We start from the raw sequence: 20,515 nt of genomic DNA on the forward strand, positions 1-20,515 counted from the left end.
GAAGTCCCTTCTCTTAATGAGTAATGACGATCGTGGCACAACGCAAACTTGACACCTCAAAATTCAAAGCCTGCACACTTCGACACAAGATCTGGTGCCCCATCACCACTGATCTCCTTGGCCTCGATGTTTGGCAACGCTATTATTCGTGCCCCGACACTTTCGATTCCACACCCTCGTATCATGCTTCTCGCACGATGTAGATGAAAGAAAAAACTTTATTATTAAGAAAATATTAATTAAAAATTTTTAAACCATCGAATCATAGGTAGAATGTAACTCTTAAATGAATCTAATTCGTATTAGATCGAATCAATTTAGATAAAATCAATTTGAGTTTTAAGATATTTTTGTTGAGGTGTGAATTTTTTAGTAGTTTCAAATATTTTATATTTTAAATTATTTTAAACTTAAATTATTTCAAATTTCGTGTTTAACTTCTTAGTAATCAAAACCTATTTAATTAAATTTAGATTCCAACATATGGAAACAGATTTTTGAAATCCTATCAACATTGATATGTCTATTTCTACAGTGGAACATTAATATATTGAAGAAAATGAACAGATCTCCCATGAACTTGATTGACTCCCTTGCTCTCAACTTATATGAAGCTTCTCTCTTTTGAGTTTGGAGTTAATTTCATTTTTTCTATTTTCCGTCTCTTTTACCGTAGAGGTGTGGAGCCCAAAAATGGACCTCTGCTTTGCTGGCTTCAAGCTCGCCATTGTTGGTTTTTTATGGGTTTTGCCTGCTGAGAATTAGAGGGATAAAAAAAAAAAAGAAAGAAAGAAAGAAGAGAGGAGAAAAAGGAAAGAAAGAGATTTTATATTTTATAAGTTGTTGGGGCCAAACCCCAAATCTTTCATATAAAAAGACTTCTCCTTTTGAAGAATGACGAAAAAAGAAAAAGAAAAACTCGCCCCTTTCGTTTTTCTGCTATGTTCTTTTCTTCTTCTACTTCAATTATCTCATCACTAGTTGAAACAATCCAATCCAAACCAAACCAAATCAAAAGCCAAAACCCAAATCCGAACTTCTTTTTTCCTTCTCTTTTGACGTGATTGATCCATAGATCTGTTGATTCTGGTTTCAAGCATAGACCAAAGTGGTCAAAGAAATAAAAAGGGTAAGCTTCTTTTTCATATTAATTTTTTAATATTTAGTGTGGGAATTATGAGTGGAATTGTGATTATTAATGGGTCTTTTGAGGGATATGTGAAACACGGTTGTTTTAAAGTTCTCAATGTGAAACATTAGACCTTCTGGATATTCTAATGCCTGACCAAACTACTTTGAATAAAGAAAGAAAAAAATATTGAGCTTTGACCGATTCTGTTGTTTTTAAAAACCCTTCATGTGTTTGTTGATTTTTCCAGCAAAGTTACGGTCATGGCTTTCCTCTTTTAAACTAAAACAATTTAAGAAGGTAGCTTCTTGTACATCATTTATTGGTCTACTACTGCTAGCTGTTTATTATATTGTTATCAAGTTTATTGTATTATCTGATTGATGCTCTTTACTATTCCTTGAGGCTTCAGCAGTAGGAGAAAATACTTACTTCTACTTGAGGTTTCCTTGATTTAGCTGCTTTTGAGTCGTAATTTCACATTGCAGTATTATTAACTTTTTGGCGTGCTTTCTTGTTTATGTTGCTGTAGTGTTCCATTATTGTGTCAAGAAGCAAAGGAGCGTAAGGCTCACGGTTCAGGTTTCTAGGTCCTAGTTATATTCAGTGCTCATTTAGATGTGGAGAATTTGGAGGGTTTTTTGGAGGAGATGAGGGATGTTATCTGGGTTTATGAACTTCTTGAGGGCCTGTTTTCGGCCGAGGTCGGATCGATATGTTCACTCAAGTTCGGATGCTGGAAGTCGCCAGGATGGGCTTTTGTGGTACAAGGATACAGGGCAACACTTCAATGGTGAGTTCTCGATGGCAGTGGTTCAGGCCAATAATTTACTTGAGGATCAGAGCCAGCTTGAGTCTGGTTGTTTGAGTTCACATGAGTGCGGTCCCTATGGTACTTTTGTTGGTGTATATGATGGGCATGGAGGCCCTGAGACTTCACGTTACATCAATGATCATCTCTTTCAACATCTCAAGCGTAAGTACAATATGTTTGCTAGGGTTACATTCTTTTTAAGCTCTATTTTACCGATTAAGTAGATGAAAGAAATATTAAATAAGCAATTGTTTTGGATAGAGTTAAAGGATTGAAGGAATTACGTGAACTTTGGTGTTTTTGTTCCAAGTCTAAACAGTTATAGGTTCCTAAGTGTCATTTTGTTATGTTGTGCTTCACTGCTGAACTTTAGCTGTGTGGCCTGGTTTTTATCATTTATTTATTTATTGCTGTTTTGTTTGGTGATATTTGTTATTCATGTGACACTTATATGCTCAGGGTTCACCTCAGAGCAACAGACAATGTCAGTTGACGTAATACAAAAAGCTTATCAAGCAACAGAAGAAGGTTTTTTGTCTCTCGTTACCAGACAATGGCCTATGAACCCACAAATTGCTGCTGTTGGATCCTGCTGCCTGGCCGGTGTTATCTGTGGTGGAACCCTTTATGTTGCCAACCTCGGTGATTCCCGTGCTGTTCTAGGGAGAGCTGTGAAAGCCACAGGAAAGGTTCTAGCCGTTCAGCTCTCAGCTGAGCATAATGCGTGTATAGAATCTGTGAGACAGGAGCTGCAATCATTACACCCGGATGACTCGCAAATTGTAGTTTTGAAGCACAATGTGTGGCGTGTAAAAGGTCTCATACAGGTATTTCACTATGCTAACAGTTTTTATTTTGAGTAGTTACTTAACTGCTACTATTGTCAAATAATAACATCAATTTCTAAACTGCAACACTTGTTCATAGGTGTGATAATTGGTTGGGGAAAAATAGAATTCAGACTTGCTTATAATTGTGGCTTATGTATCATTTGTCTACAAAGAGCTTTCTTTGTGCCACTTTTATTCATCTGTGCTGCAGATGCTTAGAGATTTTTGAACCTGTTCTTGTCCAAATTGAGCACTATAGAGCATACTACTAATGTACATTTGAAAAGTTCATCTGAGCTAGCTTGATTATTCTTGATTCTTAGGGAAGAAGCATGAACCTGGGAAAGTGATCATCTTACTTTTTAAAATAAGAACTGAAAACTGGTCTTTTAGTGTTCCTGGATCAAGAATCTATTTTATGGTTGCAATTTGAAGGCAAGTTCATGGGAAAGAAGGGGTTTGATCTTTTAGAAAGAAAGAGTCATATCACCTGCATGATATCTTCTCCTCCTATCGGTAAATATTGGGTGGATTCATGGAGAGGAAGGATGTCCAATATAATTATTGATTCCAATCAGATGCATGGATTTATCTGCAAAGCTAAAAGAGAGAAGGGAAATGGGAAACTTTGGTAATTGGCAAAGATTATAGGAAGGGATAAGTAGTGCTACTGGCTGTTGCCAAAAAGTTTTGCAATAAAAACTTTTTTTGGACTGTGTGTTGTGCATGGTTATTATTGATATTGCATGTATCCATATATTCCAAGTCAAGCACTAAAATAGTGCATGCTATCTGTCTAGGAATTCAGAATTGTAATTTTGTTTATATGGTTTTCCATGGTCTGTTATGCCTCTGATTCCCCCTCCCTGTTCTTTTTGTTGAGAGTCTTAATGATAGAATTCTAAACTTTCAGATATCCAAATCTATTGGTGATGTATATTTAAAAAAGGCTGAGTTCAACAGGGAGCCTTTGTACCCTAGATTCCGCCTCCGTGAACCTTTCAAAAAGCCGATATTGAGCGCAGACCCATCAATAACAGTGCACCAGCTGCAGCCACATGATCAGTTTGTGATATTTGCATCTGATGGGCTGTGGGAGCACCTAAGCAATCAAGAAGCTGTTGATATAGTTCAGAATCATTCACGAAGTGTAAGTTTATGCCTCAATATTTTATGTTTGATATAGTTCAGAATCATTCACGAAGTGTAAGTTTATGCCTCAATATTTTATGTCATCCATCTTGTTATGAACACTACTCTTTTCTTTCATCCCTCTGAAAATGTCATTTTCTTAGAGTATGAAAGTCTTTTCTATTTGGTTGCTGATTATAGATTATAGAATATAGAAAGTTAATGAAGATTTGATCGTTTATCTTGAGAATACTTCCTTTGTCGCATGAGCTGTGGCATTTTGCAGCTGCTGTTATTGCCACTTGACAATTACAATTTTAATCCATAAGCAAAATACTTCAATTGTGACAAATCATCCAGTGGAACACAACCACTCTACTCCACATTTTATTCAATCTTAGACTAACTGACCAACTATGAATGGTGATATGCTCCATAAGGAACGTGTTTCTTTACTTCTTGGGTAGTTATTAGCGCATGTTGGACAAGTAACTTGCACGCATGCATGCACAAATGGATGCTCATGCTGGGAGGAGACATGATTTTACTTGTTCCTCTCAGTTGTTTGTTTATTTTGGTTTTATTTCTCTTTCAGATTTTCAGGTATAATTTCATTGATAAATGTTGCATATGCATCATATCGGCGACATCAAGTTTATCTTAAGGGTAACAAAAGAACAGAATTTGTTTTTGTAACTTTTGTTGGCTTTGGACTTCATGCAGGGAATTGCAAGGAGGCTGGTGAAAACTGCTCTACAAGAGGCAGCAAAGAAAAGAGAAATGAGGTATTCTGACTTGAAGAAAATTGACCGTGGTGTCCGTCGCCATTTCCATGACGACATCACCGTAATTGTGGTGTTTCTTAACTCAAACCTCGTGAGCAAGGCCTCCTCTGTTAAGGGTCCTAATCTATCTGTTCGAGGGGGAGGAGTTACCTTGCCTCCTCGTACTTTGGCTCCTTGTGCCATGCCAGCCTAATCTGGCAGTACCTGGTCATATGCCGCATTTCATGTTTTTCATGTTGTATAATTTTCTTATGTGAATACCAGGTAGCTTCCGAAAGCGATGCAAGCCTTCGATTCTTTAATGTACACTGTAACACTTGACTGAAACTCATACTTGTATTTTGCGTCTGCGTGGAAACACTTAAAAAGAGAACTAGAAAGGAGTACAAGTTACAGATGACAATGATAGTAGTTAATTACGTGGGTAGTTCCCTTAAGTCTTTATATAATAGTCTCCTTTTGATCTTTATCTGGTGCATTCCACTCTTTGCTGGACCTTTAATAAGACAAATGGCTGACACCTAGTTTCTTACTGGATCTTAATGGCCGCTAAAGCCAGAAAAAACCATAAGGAAGGAATGGATGATAATAAAATACACTATTAAACAACTTGAATGTTGATATGTAATAGACCTGGCATGTTGTACGTACCTGCTTCTTACGGTGTTGCATTGTGCAAAGGTTGTGAGATTGGGTGAGGCAGGTCAAGGTTATTACATCACTTCACCTGGCTGGAGTGGAACTAGTCAGTGAGGAACAACTCCATGTTTCATCTCAGGGTTCCTAATCCGAATTTTAGCTGTTCAGGCTTACCTGGTTGTCGGCTGGTTACCCAGTTTGTCACCTAATACTATTTCATTAATCCAGTAATGGTTGTTCTATAAACTTCAGCTGCGTATTAACAAAAGAAAACCGAAGTTTATTTCTATTAATTCATATAATCACTTTTGGGAAAAAAAATAACTCAAGTACCTTAATTTTTGTACCTTAAATGTATAAAGGAATTATAAAATAATGGTTGTTGGGACATGAACTGAAACCAGGTTGAGGTTGTCCAAGGTTTTTTAACCCTCTTACTCTCTGCTCCATTGGAAATCCAAAATAAAAAACCCTTCAACTCTCTTTGACTGGTGTCGTTATGTTTTTTATTTCTTGACATTCAATCTAATCCAACTCTAGATTCTTGTTCTATTCAAAGGGAGAATACAATATTTTTGGGGCAAACCAAACTTGGGGTATTGAAAATGGAGGAAGTAGGCAATTCCCGAGGTGAGGAGTAGTGGCTTTTTTCCCTCAACATTTGTCAGATTGTGTCAAGCCATTTTCTCGCTAAACCCACACCAAATAGCCCCTTCACATTATTTATTAGTCCTTCCAACCCTACAGTATGGCTCCATTCTCAAAGCCATTGAGCCTTCATCTTCAGCATCAAACAATAAACAAAGCCAAAACCCACCAAAACACCACTAACTCAAACCCATTTGCATTTGCAACTGCTCCTCAACTAAGGTTTCATGTAAACTAAACACCTGTAATTTGGCAATTGCAGTGGGTGACAAACACAGACTAAAAGTGAGTGATATATAGAGTTTGTGTGTTAGGATTGCACAAACTATTATATACTTTTGACTTGAAATGGAATTTTGAGATTTGATTCTTTTATCTCCAGAGGACTTTTGAGGCCTTTCCCCATGATCCTTGGGGTGAATTTTCTCAGCTGAATTTTCAGCATTGTCCTCTGTACTGAAACCCAAGATTCTTATGAATAATATTTTGTTAAGTACATTTATTCTCAAACTTAAACTTGGATATTTGCAAACAAATGAGGATTTGTTTTCCTTTCACAAAAAAGGAAAAACAGTAGAGTGAAGCTCATGCCACCTTGTAAAACACAGGCTAATTATAACCTGCAACTTCATGTGGAATTGTCAGTAGTTTCTGGCATATCATATAATTCATTTATGGACCAAACAAGAACCTTCTTTTTCTAAACATCACCACTCAGAACTCCAAATCCCTGCAAAAATATAATGCTATTCACCTATTGCCAAATATAATCTCAGTTAAAGAAAGAGAAAGGCAGTCTAAAAATCTTCGAAGATAACAGATTTATCCATATTAGTAAAGACAATGACATTCAAGCTTAAACCTTTCTGCTTTTGTAATTTCCCCCACTTAACAACTCATTAAAGACTTTAAACAAGTAATACAATTAACCTAATCATATTAGAGAGATTGTATAATCTGAATACAAATACAAAAGTAATTTAAGCTCAACATAAGCATAATATAATACAAAAAATATTACATATTTCCAAGCAAAAGACAACTCTCTTTCCTTTCTCTGGGGTGTTTGCAGTGGTGTGGTCAGCATCCTTTAACTAGAGTACATTTGACTCTTCTTTTTACTCACCAGACTGCCCAATGGGGTGGACACTGTCTGCTTATAAGAAAACCTGTGCTAAATTTTCTCAGAAAAATAATATACATTTTTTTAGTGTTTTTATTGCACTAAAAAAGATAAATAGAGACTGATTGCCGTTGTTTTACACCAATTTTATAGTGTCCAAATAACTAAACAAAAAATGATTTCTCTCTCCTTCTCGAGCCCCTACCTTCTTCACTTTACCTTAATATCTCTAATCTCTTTCTTGCCCTTTAACTCTGTCATTTACTGTGTCACTTACCATTTCTCTTATCAGTTAATCTCACTCTTTCATCATAGTTATCTATTATCCAAAACTAAATATGTTTTAAGTGTCCTAATAAGTAACTAACCTTAGCAAGGGCATTATATTTAAAATCTTATACTTTGCAGGGGCTAGCAGGCTAGAAGATTTCAAGAAGAAAACTTTCTTTCTTTTTAAATCAAAAGATGAAATGGTTCTAAAACTTCTCATAAAGCTACATTTTCCTTCTTTTGCCTTGTCCCAAACCCTTGTAAAATTTAGCTCATTCTTTCTTCCATTTGTTGCAACCCCACCTCTTCCTTCTTTTAAGAAAAGAATACTTAGATTCCTCCAAAAGATCATCTTACTTTACCCTATCCCCATATATTCAAATGTTAGTAGCTTCTACGCCTATTGTAACCAGAAAAACAAAAAGGAAAGGAAAAAAAACACTCTCCAGGCTTTAGCAAAGAGAAATGGGTTGTGTTGCCTCTAAACTAGAGGAAGAAGAAGAAGTTGTGTCAATTTGTAGAGAAAGGAAACGACTTATAAAGTTAGCAGTAGATAGAAGATATGCACTTGCAGAAGCACATTTTAGGTACTGTCAAGCTCTTTATGCAGTGTCAGCTGCCATTAAGCTCTTTGTAGCTCGTCATTCATCACCTCCTTCACCTTTTCTCATCACTTTTCCTCCACCTTGTCCACCTACACCACCAGCCACTGATCAAAATGTGATAGCCAACCCAATGTTGCTTCAACAAAGACCTTCTGAGTCCACCCATGAAGCTATTGCTTGTGAGTCTTGTGGCTCTTCAACAAGCTCAGATATTTCAGATGAAGAGACTGAATCAGAGGTGGTAAGAGAAGAGCAGCAGCAGCAGCAGCAGCAGCAGAAACAACAACACCAACACCAACACCAACATCAACCACCACCACCTTGTGGGTACTTTTATATGCAAATGCCACCACCAATGCCATCACCGCAAAGAGATTTTGGCTGGGACTTCTTTAATCCATTTGATGTTGTTAGACCAGAGATTATAAGTGGATACAACAGGTGTTCTGATGATGATTTAAGAGCGGTGAGGGAACAGGAAGGGATACCAGAGCTAGAAGAGGAAGGAGATACCAAAGAGGAAGAGAAAAAAGTTGTCCTTGTTGAAGAAAAAGATACTAAGAGGGAACAAGAGGAGAGTGAAAGTGGCTTGTTGAAAGTAAAGGAAGAGACTCATGTAAGCCAAGGAGAACAGAAAGGGCTAACAGTGATTGATAGCCCAGAAAAAGGAAGGGAACTTTTAGAAGCCTTGAAAGATATTGAGGATTATTTCGTTAGGGCTTATGATTCTGGCAAAGATGTTTCAAGAATGTTGGAGGCTAATATGGTTCATTTACAGTCTGGTCTGGAGGGTATTAAAGGTGGGTTTTTTTTCCCCTTAACTCAACTTTTACTCTGTTGAGGTAGCCTTTTCTCTTATTCCAGAAAAACTGTTAAGTTTCCATTTGAAGTTATCTTCTGCTTGCAACTTGTGGGCTGACCTTCATTTTATAAGTATTTTTCCAGAAATGAGGATAGAAAAGGGAAAGGGTTATGTATCTCAGGTTAGCTTTGCATGAGTCTTAGTTTCGTTGGGTGTTTGCTATCTCACCATTTATGTTTCTTCTTCATTCTCTCCGGCATGATGTTAAATAAAAAGCCTTGCAATGATTTGTTTTTGTTTATAAAATCTGGAAATCTTTGAGCCGTTAAACCCTGTATTTGCTCATGTGGCTCTAACATTCAGTTATTACCTTGCCTAGCACATATTTGGATAAATACGTGGAAAGACTTAGAAAAGTTAAAACATACTCGTAAGTCGTATCCCATGCTCGCCACCAAGTATAAAGCTAAATTTGGATCGTCTTAATGTCCATATCAATATCTAGTAATCATTAGACTCTGCTAATTTTATTGCAGAGAACTCAACCAAACTCATCCAAGCTATCACATGGCATCGATCCACTTTGTCGAAGCCTCAATCATGTAAGAGTCTTGTGGCTTCAAGTTCTAAAAGTTCTTCAGCATGGACTGAATATAAGAACGATCTTTTCGATCAGTATGCGGGAATGGATTCAGGAAGTCATTCCTTAACACTAGAAAGACTTTATGCATGGGAAAAGAAGCTCTATGAAGAGGTTAAGGTAAACAAAAATACTACCAATTAATCTTTATTTTTCTGCAAAGTTAATGATTTATTCCTACAAAGATTTCAGGCTTTGTAGGGTGTGTGACGTAGTAATAACTTTGGCGGCTTCTTTTCGAGTTCATAATAGTGGGCTGTATGTAGCTCGTATTCGACACTTATGTTTGACACGTATCAGAACATAGTTATGAGAGTTCTGCATTTGCATGTATACCATGAATTCTGCTTCGGATAAAACTCTGATTTGTTAACTTACTTACACAGGCTGGTGATAGTACAAGGAAAATATATGAGAGAAAATGCTCTCGACTGAGAAACCAGGATGTGAAGGGATATGATGAGCTTACAATGGATAAAACCAGAGCTGCAGTAAAGGATTTGTATGCCAGAATCTTGATTGCGATTCGAAGTGCCGAAACAATCTCAAAGAGAATTCAGAATTTAAGAGATGAAGAACTATTGCCTCAAATTATTGAACTGTTAAAAGGGTAGGTAAAAGAATCTTCAAAAACGAACCAGACAAGACTGTTTCTTCATTTTTCATCCAAACTTGGGGTTTCTGATTCTACTTTTCCTTTGTTGCAGCCTAACACAAACCTGGAAAGTTATGCTTGAATCTCATGAAACCCAAAACAAAATCCTTTCTGAAGTGAAAACTTTTGCTTGTCCTTCGTATGGAAAATTCTGCAATGATTCTCACCGGCTTGCTACGCTTCAACTAGAAGCCGAGCTTCAAAACTGGCATGCTTGCTTTACGGAGTATGTCGCAGCTCAAAGAGCATACATTCAGGCTCTTCATGGTTGGCTAACTAAGTTCTTGGTTCCTGAAGTTGAATTTTATTCAAGAGGAAGGAGCTCTGGTGCACCATATGGAGCTAATGGGCCTCCACTTCTTGTTATATGTTATAACTGGTTAACTTCCATGGATGAGTTACCAGATAAGGCTGTCACCTTTTCACTGAAAAGCTTTTCTAAAGATGTAAAGGCACTGTGGGCTCAGCAAGGGGAAGAACAGCAACAAAAGAGGAAAGTTGATGGTATGGCTAAAGAACTTGATAGAAGGACTATGGCCTTCCAGAAGGCAGAAACCAGGTTCTTGGAGTCCAAGCTAACGGAATATAAATCCGAGATGGAGACAGAACAGCAGAATGAATATCTAACGGAGAAGAAAGATCAGTTGGAGATGATAAGGAAGAGGTTAGATGTGGAAAGAGAAAAACACCACAATCACATGCAAGAAACACAAAGAATCACATTAAATGGATTGCAGACTGGATTTTCAACTGTTTTCGAGTCCTTAATTGAATTCTCCAAGGCTTCTATGAAAATTTACAATGACATTGTGACACTAAGTGAAAAAATGGGGAAAGTGTCGTATATAGAAGGCAGCTCCCAGGTTGAGGAAAATAGTAGCAGATGACATAAAAAAGGTTAAAGAGATTTGAGAATCTTAGGTTGATGGTTTTGATGTAGTTCCACTTGTATATTATTACATCATGTTGATGCAGCTTGCTTAGGCAAATTTAGTTATGTTTTCCATGTTTTCATTCTGATGAATAGCTGATTGTTTATTATCACTACATGTCTAATGGCTGTTGATGAAAATATCTTTGCAAGAACTTCAAAATTATCAGTATCATCCTTCTGTTTCTTGTGTAGATTGTGACCTCAACCGTTGCATTTTAATAACAATAAGAAACTTTAGCATCTTTGAATACACTTAAAGACAGTTTCAGCAGGTTTTGCATCTTAAACACGATAACATTTTGGTTTGGGACAACTCTGTTCATAAATTCTATTGGTTTCTTGTATTCAAACTGCGTTGTTCCAGAAATGGTAGAAAGGAATAATGTATAAAATGATTCAGAAATATAACGATGATATTTTATTTAGCTAGCTTGTTTGACAAAAATATAATATAAATTTTGAGTGTGATAAAAAAATCCATGAAAAATATCATAACCTATAAAAATAAATTATTCCAAATCCAGATAATAAGAAATGAGAAAATTTTAAGAGATTAAATTAGTTCTAACTTTATTTTTTTTTCTTTCATTTTTCAATATGTGTTTTTCTTTCGATTTTTTCAACTTTTTTACCAAATACGCCAAAAGAAAAAGGAAAAATATATATTTTTTTCTTTTAATTTTTTTATTTTTTTACAATTTTAATTTTTTACTTTTCAATTTTCTTTCCACTCTACCAAGTAAAGACCAAGTGCCAAGGCATATGATTCAACAAATCAAATTTCAATATTAACCCTTCTAGAAATGGTAGATTACTGCTCTATGAATAGTCATTGCAGCAGTATTATTTGAAATTACCAAGGACAGAAAAGCACCCAAGACACAAACAGAATAGGTTTCCCTTGAGGCAGACCAGGCCAGACACACAAGTAGAAGAGTTGTCTTCATCATTTCACTATCCACCTTTTCAGTAAAAGTTGTCTTTTGGGTTTTATTCCACAATGCTTGGATGCAAAAAGAAAGTGAGGGCTCACAGGTACCATGCATTAGCACTAACAGCTACTTATAGAAAACCGATCTCTTCAGTAGGAATGCATGAAAATAATGGAGCCAACCCATCAAACAAAAGATAATTACTCGTTCAAACATAATATCGGGTATTCAGAAGGATTGGAGTTTCATTATCTTCTAAGTGTAATTTTGTACAACATGTAATGATACACATCCTAGCAGGCTTGATTATGATCATGAAAATGAATAGTTACAGGTTTTACAATTTAAATAACAAAAACATCCAACTTATTCCTACCGTAGATAGAGAGAGACCAAGAATTGAGAGAAGAGTATAATTTCACCAACTACAGTAGCTGGAGAGTGTATTCCAAGAAATGGGACTATGTCTACCTGCAACCAGTTTTCAACGGCTGATCCCACCACTGCACCAGCAACAAGCCCCCCTATAGTTATTAATGTAGCCTTACCTGCATAAGGGAAAAATGATATATTTTTTTTCCAAACTGAAGTTTAAACAAATTCGGAACTCACACAAGTATGCAGTGGCAATCTAATATATTGGAAGAAAGGGTCATAAAATCCCAAAGGTGCCAACTTCCTTTTGCTTTAAAGGACTTCACTAGCAAAGCTTCATCTCTACTTGGGGAAAAATGTCAACGTTCTCATAGAGAGAAATTAATCAAAATTTCTAAAAATTCAGTACGATCCTATAACCATGAGAAATCTTCTTCTATGATTGATAAGGGGAATTCAGGGAATTTCTAGAAATAAAATTTCACAAGCAATACCATATGACAGCTGAATACAAATAAATGCTATTAAAGTAATAACTAAAGTGGCTTGAACTATAGTAAATTGCCAGCATGATATATACATTTTGCCATCATATACAATGTTTCGGCTCTTCTCTCTTGATCCCTCGTCTTTCCTTCTCCATTTAAGATGAAAAACAATCTGAATAGCAACTGAACTTTCATATTTGAGAAAATAACATATAACTAAAGTTCTATGATATATGCAAGAAGCCACATTACCTAACTTCAAGTTCCTTCTGGTCATGAAATACAAGGAAGCTCCGAAGCTACTTGCTAAGATAAGCCCAGCAACATCAGGTCCGGCATAAGGAATTGCAGAGGATGTAGAAGTTTCATTCACATACGTCAGGACCATAAGAGCCCCATATACTCCAGCTTGTAAGCCCAAATCACCTGTAGATGGTGTTTCAACTGAAACAGGTAAATTCTTCGTAGTCGTTTGCACCCACTGAGGCATTGATCTCACCCCAAGTGGATTAACAGGTTTAACATCTGCAAATCTAATGCTTCTGTCTACAACTTTTCCAGCTCGTCGTTGTGTTAAGCTCCTCATAAGCAACATGTCATATGCAGCCTCAACCTAAAACACAAATCAAAGTATTAAGAAAGCAAAACTATAGAGAACCATACAGGAGTCAATATCCTCACCGGACAAAAGAATAGATGTAATAAAATAGAAAATATACAGTTCACATTCATCCAAAAAAAAAAAAACAAGCTTATCAGTTAAGTGAGAAAAACATGCATAGATGAACCACCATAAGCATCATAGGACCACTTTGTTGCAACGATATAATATTTGTTTAATCTAAAAAATGGGAAATGTTCCACAAGGCACCATCCTAAATATATATATAACAAATGGGAAAGCACATGCTATACAGAAAACTCTCTCTCTCTCTCTCTCTCTCTCTGGTTGGAAAAGTGCTCTATAAAGAACAATTCAAAATCCAAGCAATACACACAAAGTAAAAAACTGAAACTCCTATTGAAAACATAAATACAAGTCAGAATTTTGTTGATTTACAAAGCTCATATAACAGATGACAAAAGATAACAAGTTATTAAGGAAACATTCAATAAGCCCCTGCAATACCAAAGAGACAAATCTCAAAAATTTTCTACAAATAGATTCATTAATATCTAAAAACTCACCATCCAAAACATCAAACTTTACGTGAATGACAAAAGAAAGAAAAATAATACATATGAATAAGTTCAATACTCAGAAGCAAAATTATCAATATTTTGACCAAAATTTAAACACTTATGACCCAAATCTTAAAATTTTCAATGTGAAAAAAGAAAGGCAATGAATCAACCTGGGCGATAGCTTCTTGGTTATCCTTAATAGAGGCAACAATCGAATTCTTGGCGCGAAGAATATCATCAAAAGAAGCACTTTCGGAGACTCCAAGGAGATTGAGCGCGTTCTCAACAGACATCTCGAACGGAGCGGAGTCATCAGCTCGTGAACCGGCACGAGCGGCTAATGGTCGTCGCGTATGGAGGATTGCGGCGGCTCTCCAGGGCTCGATTTTAGCGGGTTTTAAAGAAGGGTGGGTTTGGTTAGGGAGGCGCACCGGCGGTCTGGGAATAGGGGAGCCGGGAGTTAGACGGTCAGGCCGGACGGAGAGTGTGTGTGCAGCCATTTCGGAAGAAGAAAAAAAGCAAGGATTTGATATTTTTTGGACAACAAAATATAAGGCCAATGTAATAGTAATTGGGAGTATGTTGTATATATTATAGGTATTATATATGCAAAATATAAATTTGTAATTTGTAATTAAGTTGAATTAATTAGTTAAATGATCCTATCTTATTTTTTAATTTAATTATAAAAACAATTAAGATAAAAATTTTAAAAATTAGTTTAAATTATTAATATTTTATATCCATTGATGGTACAAGTCAATATTAGTTGAAATAGAGCAAAAACACAAAAGAAAATTTGATAACAATAAAATGATACATATATGCTACATAGTTTGGACTAAAGATAGTTCTCAGGTCGGGTTCTGACCGAGTTTAAGAATGGAATTAACGCATTTTTATGCTAATTCAAGCTTGACCTAACTCGAAATATGAGCTTAAAATTTTACTTAAATCTATCTATATTTACAAATAGTTAACCCAAGCCCGTTTTAAATTTACTCATATTATTTTTAAATTTTTTTAAAATATTTATATTATTTTTAATTTAGGAATTTAATATTTTTTTTGCATTTATTAAATTTTTATACATAGACCACTTAATATATTTTTTTAATATTTACATTATAGTATTATATATTACTATAGATTTAATATATTTTTTTGGTTATAAATTACATAACATAGTATATTACAAAATTAAAAAAAGAATGAATGGAACTCAAGCTTGAGATGAGCCTATTTTTAAACATATATTTTGTTCGAACTAATTTTTTGAGCTTAATATTTTAGAATAAATTTTCTAAAACAAGAAAATTAAAAAAGAGTTTGAAAGTCGTAATTGAAGCAAATAATTAAGATGCTCTATCTATACTAATTCAATGATATCCATTTATTATAATAATATTTGAGATGCTCTAGTTACAATTTCTTTTTCATTTTATTGCAATTTTAATAATTATTCAAACTATATTTTTGTTGGATGTGGTATTTTCTAAATAAAATAAAATTAATCATTTCAATATCACTTAAGACAAAAATAAAATAAAATCAATTTAAAATTAGAATATGGTTTTGGAGCCAGTTTACTAATCAAACCAAACTAAAATAGTCAACAAAGAAAAGAAGAGTCCGTCAGCAAGTTACTTGTTATGGTATAAAGGAATAACATGGACAGGAAACATGTTTGCCTGTGAGTAAATTGGTCAATGTGGATCAATTTAAATCCAGTATATAAATTTTAAGATTTTTAAATTATTTTTGCTTTGAGTTTAGATCATTTTTTACCAGAGTTAATTTTTTCATAATGCAATATCACTAATAAGCATAGTTTTTCCATTGTACTTCCTGTCGAGGAAGATGAGCCTCACATTCAAGCACTTAGGAACCAAAATACAAGGCTTAAAACAGATTATCAGCCAACTGATTAGTTTCCTAGGTAAATCTAATATAAATATTGCATATATGAAATTATGAATGCACCTATGGGTTTGGAGAATATGCAAGGCTGAAACAATAACAGCTAACTTCAAAACAAATCATATTCAGGATACAACTTTCTTTGATTCCCATCTACTATATACAGTAGTTTACAAGAGCATCCATGTTAAGCAGGGATGGATCCATAAAAGAACTCATTCAATAATTGTTTCAAATTCGAAAGATGATTAAGAATAACTAGCTAATGAGAAACATCAGCCTGCTTTTGATGTTCTTACCACTGGTGGGAGGATAACGGAATCAAGATTCTTTGGATAGGGAGTCCACAAGCCAAATCCGCCTCGACTCTCTTTCATGCTACTACCATTTCCCTTAAATTCGCTCAAACTTTTAATCCACTCTACTTTAGAAGAATGCTCTCGAGTATGCAGGTGCAAGACAAATAGTGAATTGTACTCGCAATTCTGAAACATAAAGAACTTAAACAAGCCCCTTAACCTGTAAACAATGTAGCCAAAGCTAAGCTGGTCTCTTGGTGTGAAGAGATTGACTTCGTTGAACCACAAGCAATTGAACAAATTATTCAGAGCAGTATGTTCCCTTATAATTATGGCTCCCTCAGGCACGTCTGCACTTGGTTATGACGAAATATTTAGTTTGCATTGACAGAACTAATAACAAGAATATTACACATTCTTTATGAACTCAGATTTCGTGTAAGAATAATATGTATCCCTTCGTACCACTAATAGTATTTTTCTTCAAACTCCATGGCTCCATTCCCTCATAGTAATATATATTCATCTGCAGATCAATAAGAGGTCTGGCATATCGCTTTATCCGTTTGTTTGCATCAGCCTCCTCATATATACTCTTATGATGTTTGTGCCGAGCAATCGCATAAGTATGTTTATCATGCCATAAGTATCTGCCAATAAGAAATAATTCAATCTAACAGCTTCTGCATCATGATAATAATTCAAACTTCATATAGCTTGGGAGAAATAAATCAGTAAGTCCTTACCAGAAAGGTTATTGGTTGAATGCTTTCTTTCAAACAGGTAAAATTTATGTTATATCAAAAGATCATAATGCATGCTTCTCGCAAATTTAGATTCTTTAAGAAAAATCTTAACTCAATCTATCAGCTTCTTTAAGAAAAATCTTAACTCAATCTATCAGCAATCATCGATCACATGGTCACCTATTGCATTTAAGACACAATTATTACTACAAACAGAATATTAACTAACTTCAAAGAGTGCCATAATAAGGCCACTCTTTAGCAAAACCCATAAACCTAAAGTAATTGTATCATTTCCTCTAATTCATTCACAGGGAAAATTATGTAAGCTGCAAAGTTCTTAACAATTCATTAACTTGAGAATTTACCTAATTTATAAATAGTTATATCCATGGTGCGTGCTTTAATAAATTAAAAGAGATTGTCTTTCCGCTAATTCATCAACAGGGAGACAATATGGAAATGGCAAAGTTCTTAACAATTAAACAACACATAAATATACCTTTCGAGAATAAGCAATGGATCAACTATCAGCTCCATTTTACCATCAATCCATATGCTGTACTGTGCTTCAGGGAATAACCTGTGGGTTAAAATTTTGGGAACCTTCCCATTCCTTCTAGGTTCATCATAAGGTAGATGCTTCAATGGGATAAGCCTCCATATGCCTACCCACATCCCCTTATCTCTATCTTTCCTGACGGTCACATTCTTTTTAATAAACTTGAGAGATACTTCATCAACAACCATCAGAAAACAGAAGAGCTTCTTAGAACGAATACTTATATTTGATGGTTGATGAGGTACATCATATCCATCAAAAGTCCCAGATGCAACCACAAACCTACATTTCTTGACATATTCAATATTCGTCCTCAACATATATGATACGAAGCCTAATGAATTAGGGAAAAAGAATTGTTTCTATCCCCGGGATCTAGGCCATTATTTTCTTTAGTTATGAATAAGAGCAGGGGATTAAAAGCAAATAAAATAAGTTCTACCTTCATATTAGGCTTTAATTTGAAACTCTTTTCTCTTTGCAGCCAGCTTTGGTTACCTCCAAATAATGGGAAGGTATGAGATCCATTGTTAACCAAATCCTCTTCCTCAATATAGGTTAAACCTTTAACAATTACATCTGGTGTTTTTCCATCTGGAATAACTATTTTCTCAGGGTCACTGGCTAATGGAATTGGACAACCTATTTGATCAATTTACAATCAATTTTAATAGTATAAAAGCAGAGAGATCAGAGTTTAGGAAAAGAAGAGTCTGCATGACCTTACGATGTTCTGCTTTTGGAGTCAATCCATGCAAGTCCTTCGAGATGAATACCTTGCTCTCTTTGTTACAAATAGCTGCATAAAAGAGGAACAATATATCATTTCAAACCAATTATGAAACATGGTTACAATTTGCAGACCATAATTTTAGGTTGCACAGGACATTTTCACCAAGAATGGATGTAACCTATGACTACTCGAGAATTAGTGAAGCACATGGAAAGGAAACAAAGCAACTTCTGAATTGCTTTGTAGGAAATTCCCTAATATAGGAAAGGACCACACCAATCTTTTTCCAAGTATAACCAGATTAATTAATTAACAAATCCAAAGGACATCACTTCATCAAACCATGTCTTAACATAGATGTTGAAGTAACAGCATTCATTATATATATGTGCTCTATAGGCTAATGCTGGAACATCTTTCCGGTTTTAGGAACTAACACAAGCCACCAACCTGAGCCTAGTTCGCTCACTGGACTCATTGGCAACTAGATCAGAATCCATTAAAATATTTGATCAAAGTACCAGAAAAGTATTAACTCCGTTCATTCTCCTAACTTGTGTGTATCCAAAGGGTAACAGGAAGCCAATTACTTAAATCCAAATGAAGAAAAATGTACAAATATACCAAAGTGAACATAGGCCAAAAAGAAGAATGGAACCAGACCTGAAAAGAAAGAAAACGAAGATTGGCAAGAAAAAACATGAAATAGTAATCCAACAAGAATAACCAACATCCATAGAATGCCTGCGACAAAAACCAATCGAATAAAGCCTTGCTTCCACATGATCTTGATGGGATTATCTTGAGGCAACCTCCTAGAAGAAAGAAAACCACCTCCATCATCTGCATCAAGACAATCAGAATCTGCATATCTACATCTCATCAAGTGATTCCAATGATCATAATCCATAAACCAAAACATGTAACAATTACAAAAATTACCCTCCATTTTAAAGAATACAAAGATATAATAAGTACAACATAAACCAATGCCATAATCATAACCCAAATTTTTATTCCATCAACATATGTGAAGAAAAGATACTATGGATTTTGTTCACCTGTAGCATACGGGTGTTGATTATTACGTTCTCCTCTACGGCTTAAGCGAAAGGAGAGAGGCCGTTGAAGCTCGGTATCCATTATTATCCTACCTTCACTTCATCACTAATCAATAACTTCAAAAAAATGTAGATTAAGATCAGACCAGGAAAGTATTAAATCCACCTAAAAATTTGAAACTTCAACAAAAAGTATCAGAAATTAGGATTCTTGGCAGAACATAAAGAAACAACAAGAAGAACGACTTTTGAGTGCAAAAAATCAAGTAACGAAAATATTAATACCTACCCATGTCAGAGAAATTCATAAACATAAACATAGAAGACCTAAGAGCTTGCCGACTCGTGAGAAAACAAAGGACTCTAATAGGGGTATTGTACTATTGGGAGCAAGCTCATCGTCTACATGCAAGTGAGGTACTATTGCAGGCAAAATTGAACTGGAGAACAGGAAAGGGAGCTAATACAAAAAATCTAGGCAATCGAAGTTGGAGAATGGTGAAACAGAAACAAGTCATGCAAAGGAAAAGGGTCGTGAAGATGCATAAATTCCCTCCACAAAAATAGGGGAATAGTGAAACTAAAGAAGTTGAACTCAAACATGTGCTCCTTCAGGGATCGAGTAAGGGAAGAACAGATGCTTACTCAAAGCTTATAATTGACAGAACAGAATAGGGGTACTGTGATAGCTGCTGTTAAGCCCTTGCTTCCTGTGGAGCCTCTGATGGCGTTATACTTATTTTTATTGAAGGTAGACCGACATTGAAATGCAGTTTCCATGGTTTAAGATTTAATGGAAAATTGTGATGTGTTAATGACGAAAATGGGTATCTTCTGTTTCAATTTTTAGGTTAAATGATAAGTACGATCCCTCTAGTTGTAGATTTGTGCAAATTAAGAGCCAGTTTGGTATTGTTATTGTGAAGTTGAAATGTTTTTGAAAGGTTGCAGGAAAAATGCTCTTGAAAAGAATCTACTGTAAAAAAAAACGTCATTTAATGTTACTATTTTAAAAATATAATTTCCAATCTATAAACATGTTTCAGATATATGAATAATTCGACTAGAAGTTGTAAACTTGTAATGCAACAAGTAATCATGAATATAAATATATATATATACATATACTTATTCAATAACACAATTTAATATAGTTACTTTCATTATGTTTGATCGAAGAGAATGGAATAGTCAATTTCCTTTTATTCA

The 20,515-nt window shown here is 35.1% G+C and overlaps 4 protein-coding genes across 5 annotated transcripts; 2 read left to right on the forward strand and 2 right to left on the reverse strand.

The window, feature by feature from the left end:
* The first annotated feature begins 579 nt into the window (after window positions 1–579).
* Window positions 580–5,156, forward strand: LOC107947220 (probable protein phosphatase 2C 46). Of its 2 annotated transcripts, none has more exons than XM_016881799.2 (5): window positions 580–1,129; window positions 1,662–2,105; window positions 2,403–2,770; window positions 3,687–3,923; window positions 4,628–5,156. In XM_016881799.2, the coding sequence occupies exons 2-5, from the start codon at window positions 1,787–1,789 to the stop codon at window positions 4,880–4,882; spliced, it is 1,179 nt and encodes a 392-aa protein (XP_016737288.1). In that variant the 5' UTR covers window positions 580–1,129; window positions 1,662–1,786; the 3' UTR covers window positions 4,883–5,156. The 2 variants fall into 2 exon arrangements, with proteins under 2 accessions (XP_016737288.1, XP_016737295.1); XM_016881806.2 differs by lacking the exon at window positions 580–1,129 and adding an exon at window positions 1,231–1,429.
* Window positions 5,157–7,239: 2,083 nt separating this feature from the next.
* Window positions 7,240–11,196, forward strand: LOC107947240 (protein ALTERED PHOSPHATE STARVATION RESPONSE 1). Its single transcript, XM_016881823.2, has 4 exons — window positions 7,240–8,774; window positions 9,313–9,536; window positions 9,803–10,026; window positions 10,124–11,196. Exons 1-4 carry the CDS (start codon window positions 7,835–7,837, stop codon window positions 10,956–10,958), a joined length of 2,223 nt encoding a protein of 740 aa, XP_016737312.1. The 5' UTR covers window positions 7,240–7,834; the 3' UTR covers window positions 10,959–11,196.
* Window positions 11,197–12,162: 966 nt separating this feature from the next.
* LOC107947265 (protein CHAPERONE-LIKE PROTEIN OF POR1, chloroplastic) lies at window positions 12,163–14,556 on the reverse strand. The gene is made up of 3 exons (XM_016881860.2): window positions 14,156–14,556; window positions 13,053–13,413; window positions 12,163–12,485 (listed from the first exon to the last, which is right to left on the reverse strand). Exons 1-3 carry the CDS (start codon window positions 14,483–14,485, stop codon window positions 12,310–12,312), a joined length of 867 nt encoding a protein of 288 aa, XP_016737349.2. The 5' UTR covers window positions 14,486–14,556; the 3' UTR covers window positions 12,163–12,309.
* A 1,438-nt stretch (window positions 14,557–15,994) lies between these two features.
* On the reverse strand, window positions 15,995–20,177 carry LOC107947275 (probable hexosyltransferase MUCI70). The gene is made up of 8 exons (XM_016881909.2): window positions 19,952–20,177; window positions 19,307–19,423; window positions 18,909–19,088; window positions 18,240–18,311; window positions 17,955–18,154; window positions 17,453–17,874; window positions 16,670–16,854; window positions 15,995–16,554 (listed from the first exon to the last, which is right to left on the reverse strand). Exons 2-8 carry the CDS (start codon window positions 19,386–19,388, stop codon window positions 16,181–16,183), a joined length of 1,515 nt encoding a protein of 504 aa, XP_016737398.2. The 5' UTR covers window positions 19,389–19,423; window positions 19,952–20,177; the 3' UTR covers window positions 15,995–16,180.
* Between the last annotated feature and the right edge of the window lie 338 nt (window positions 20,178–20,515).

This window comes from Gossypium hirsutum, chromosome A01 (genome assembly GCF_007990345.1).
Source record: "Gossypium hirsutum isolate 1008001.06 chromosome A01, Gossypium_hirsutum_v2.1, whole genome shotgun sequence".
Classification (NCBI taxonomy): domain Eukaryota; kingdom Viridiplantae; phylum Streptophyta; class Magnoliopsida; order Malvales; family Malvaceae; genus Gossypium; species Gossypium hirsutum.

Bases quoted from the DNA above. Each gene is read 5' to 3' on its own strand.
- LOC107947275 (XM_016881909.2), bottom strand. From the start codon at position 19,388: ATGGATACCGAGCTTCAACGGCCTCTCTCCTTTCGCTTAAGCCGTAGA. The intron at 17,875-17,954 runs GTAGAACTTATT...TCCCGGGGATAG, and splicing joins AATTAAAGCCTAATATGAAG to AAACAATTCTTTTTCCCTAA. The intron at 16,555-16,669 runs GTACGAAGGGAT...AACCAAGTGCAG, and splicing joins GAAGAAAAATACTATTAGTG to ACGTGCCTGAGGGAGCCATA.
- LOC107947265 (XM_016881860.2), bottom strand. From the start codon at position 14,485: ATGGCTGCACACACACTCTCCGTCCGGCCTGACCGTCTAACTCCCGGC. The intron at 13,414-14,155 runs GTTGATTCATTG...TTTGTGTTTTAG, and splicing joins ACCAAGAAGCTATCGCCCAG to GTTGAGGCTGCATATGACAT. The intron at 12,486-13,052 runs GTAATGTGGCTT...TCCCTTATGCAG, and splicing joins CAGAAGGAACTTGAAGTTAG to GTAAGGCTACATTAATAACT.
- LOC107947240 (XM_016881823.2), top strand. From the start codon at position 7,835: ATGGGTTGTGTTGCCTCTAAACTAGAGGAAGAAGAAGAAGTTGTGTCA. The intron at 8,775-9,312 runs GTGGGTTTTTTT...ATTTTATTGCAG, and splicing joins TGGTCTGGAGGGTATTAAAG to AGAACTCAACCAAACTCATC. The intron at 9,537-9,802 runs GTAAACAAAAAT...TTACTTACACAG, and splicing joins AGCTCTATGAAGAGGTTAAG to GCTGGTGATAGTACAAGGAA.
- LOC107947220 (XM_016881799.2), top strand. From the start codon at position 1,787: ATGTTATCTGGGTTTATGAACTTCTTGAGGGCCTGTTTTCGGCCGAGG. The intron at 2,106-2,402 runs GTAAGTACAATA...TTATATGCTCAG, and splicing joins TCTCTTTCAACATCTCAAGC to GGTTCACCTCAGAGCAACAG. The intron at 2,771-3,686 runs GTATTTCACTAT...CTAAACTTTCAG, and splicing joins GTGTAAAAGGTCTCATACAG to ATATCCAAATCTATTGGTGA.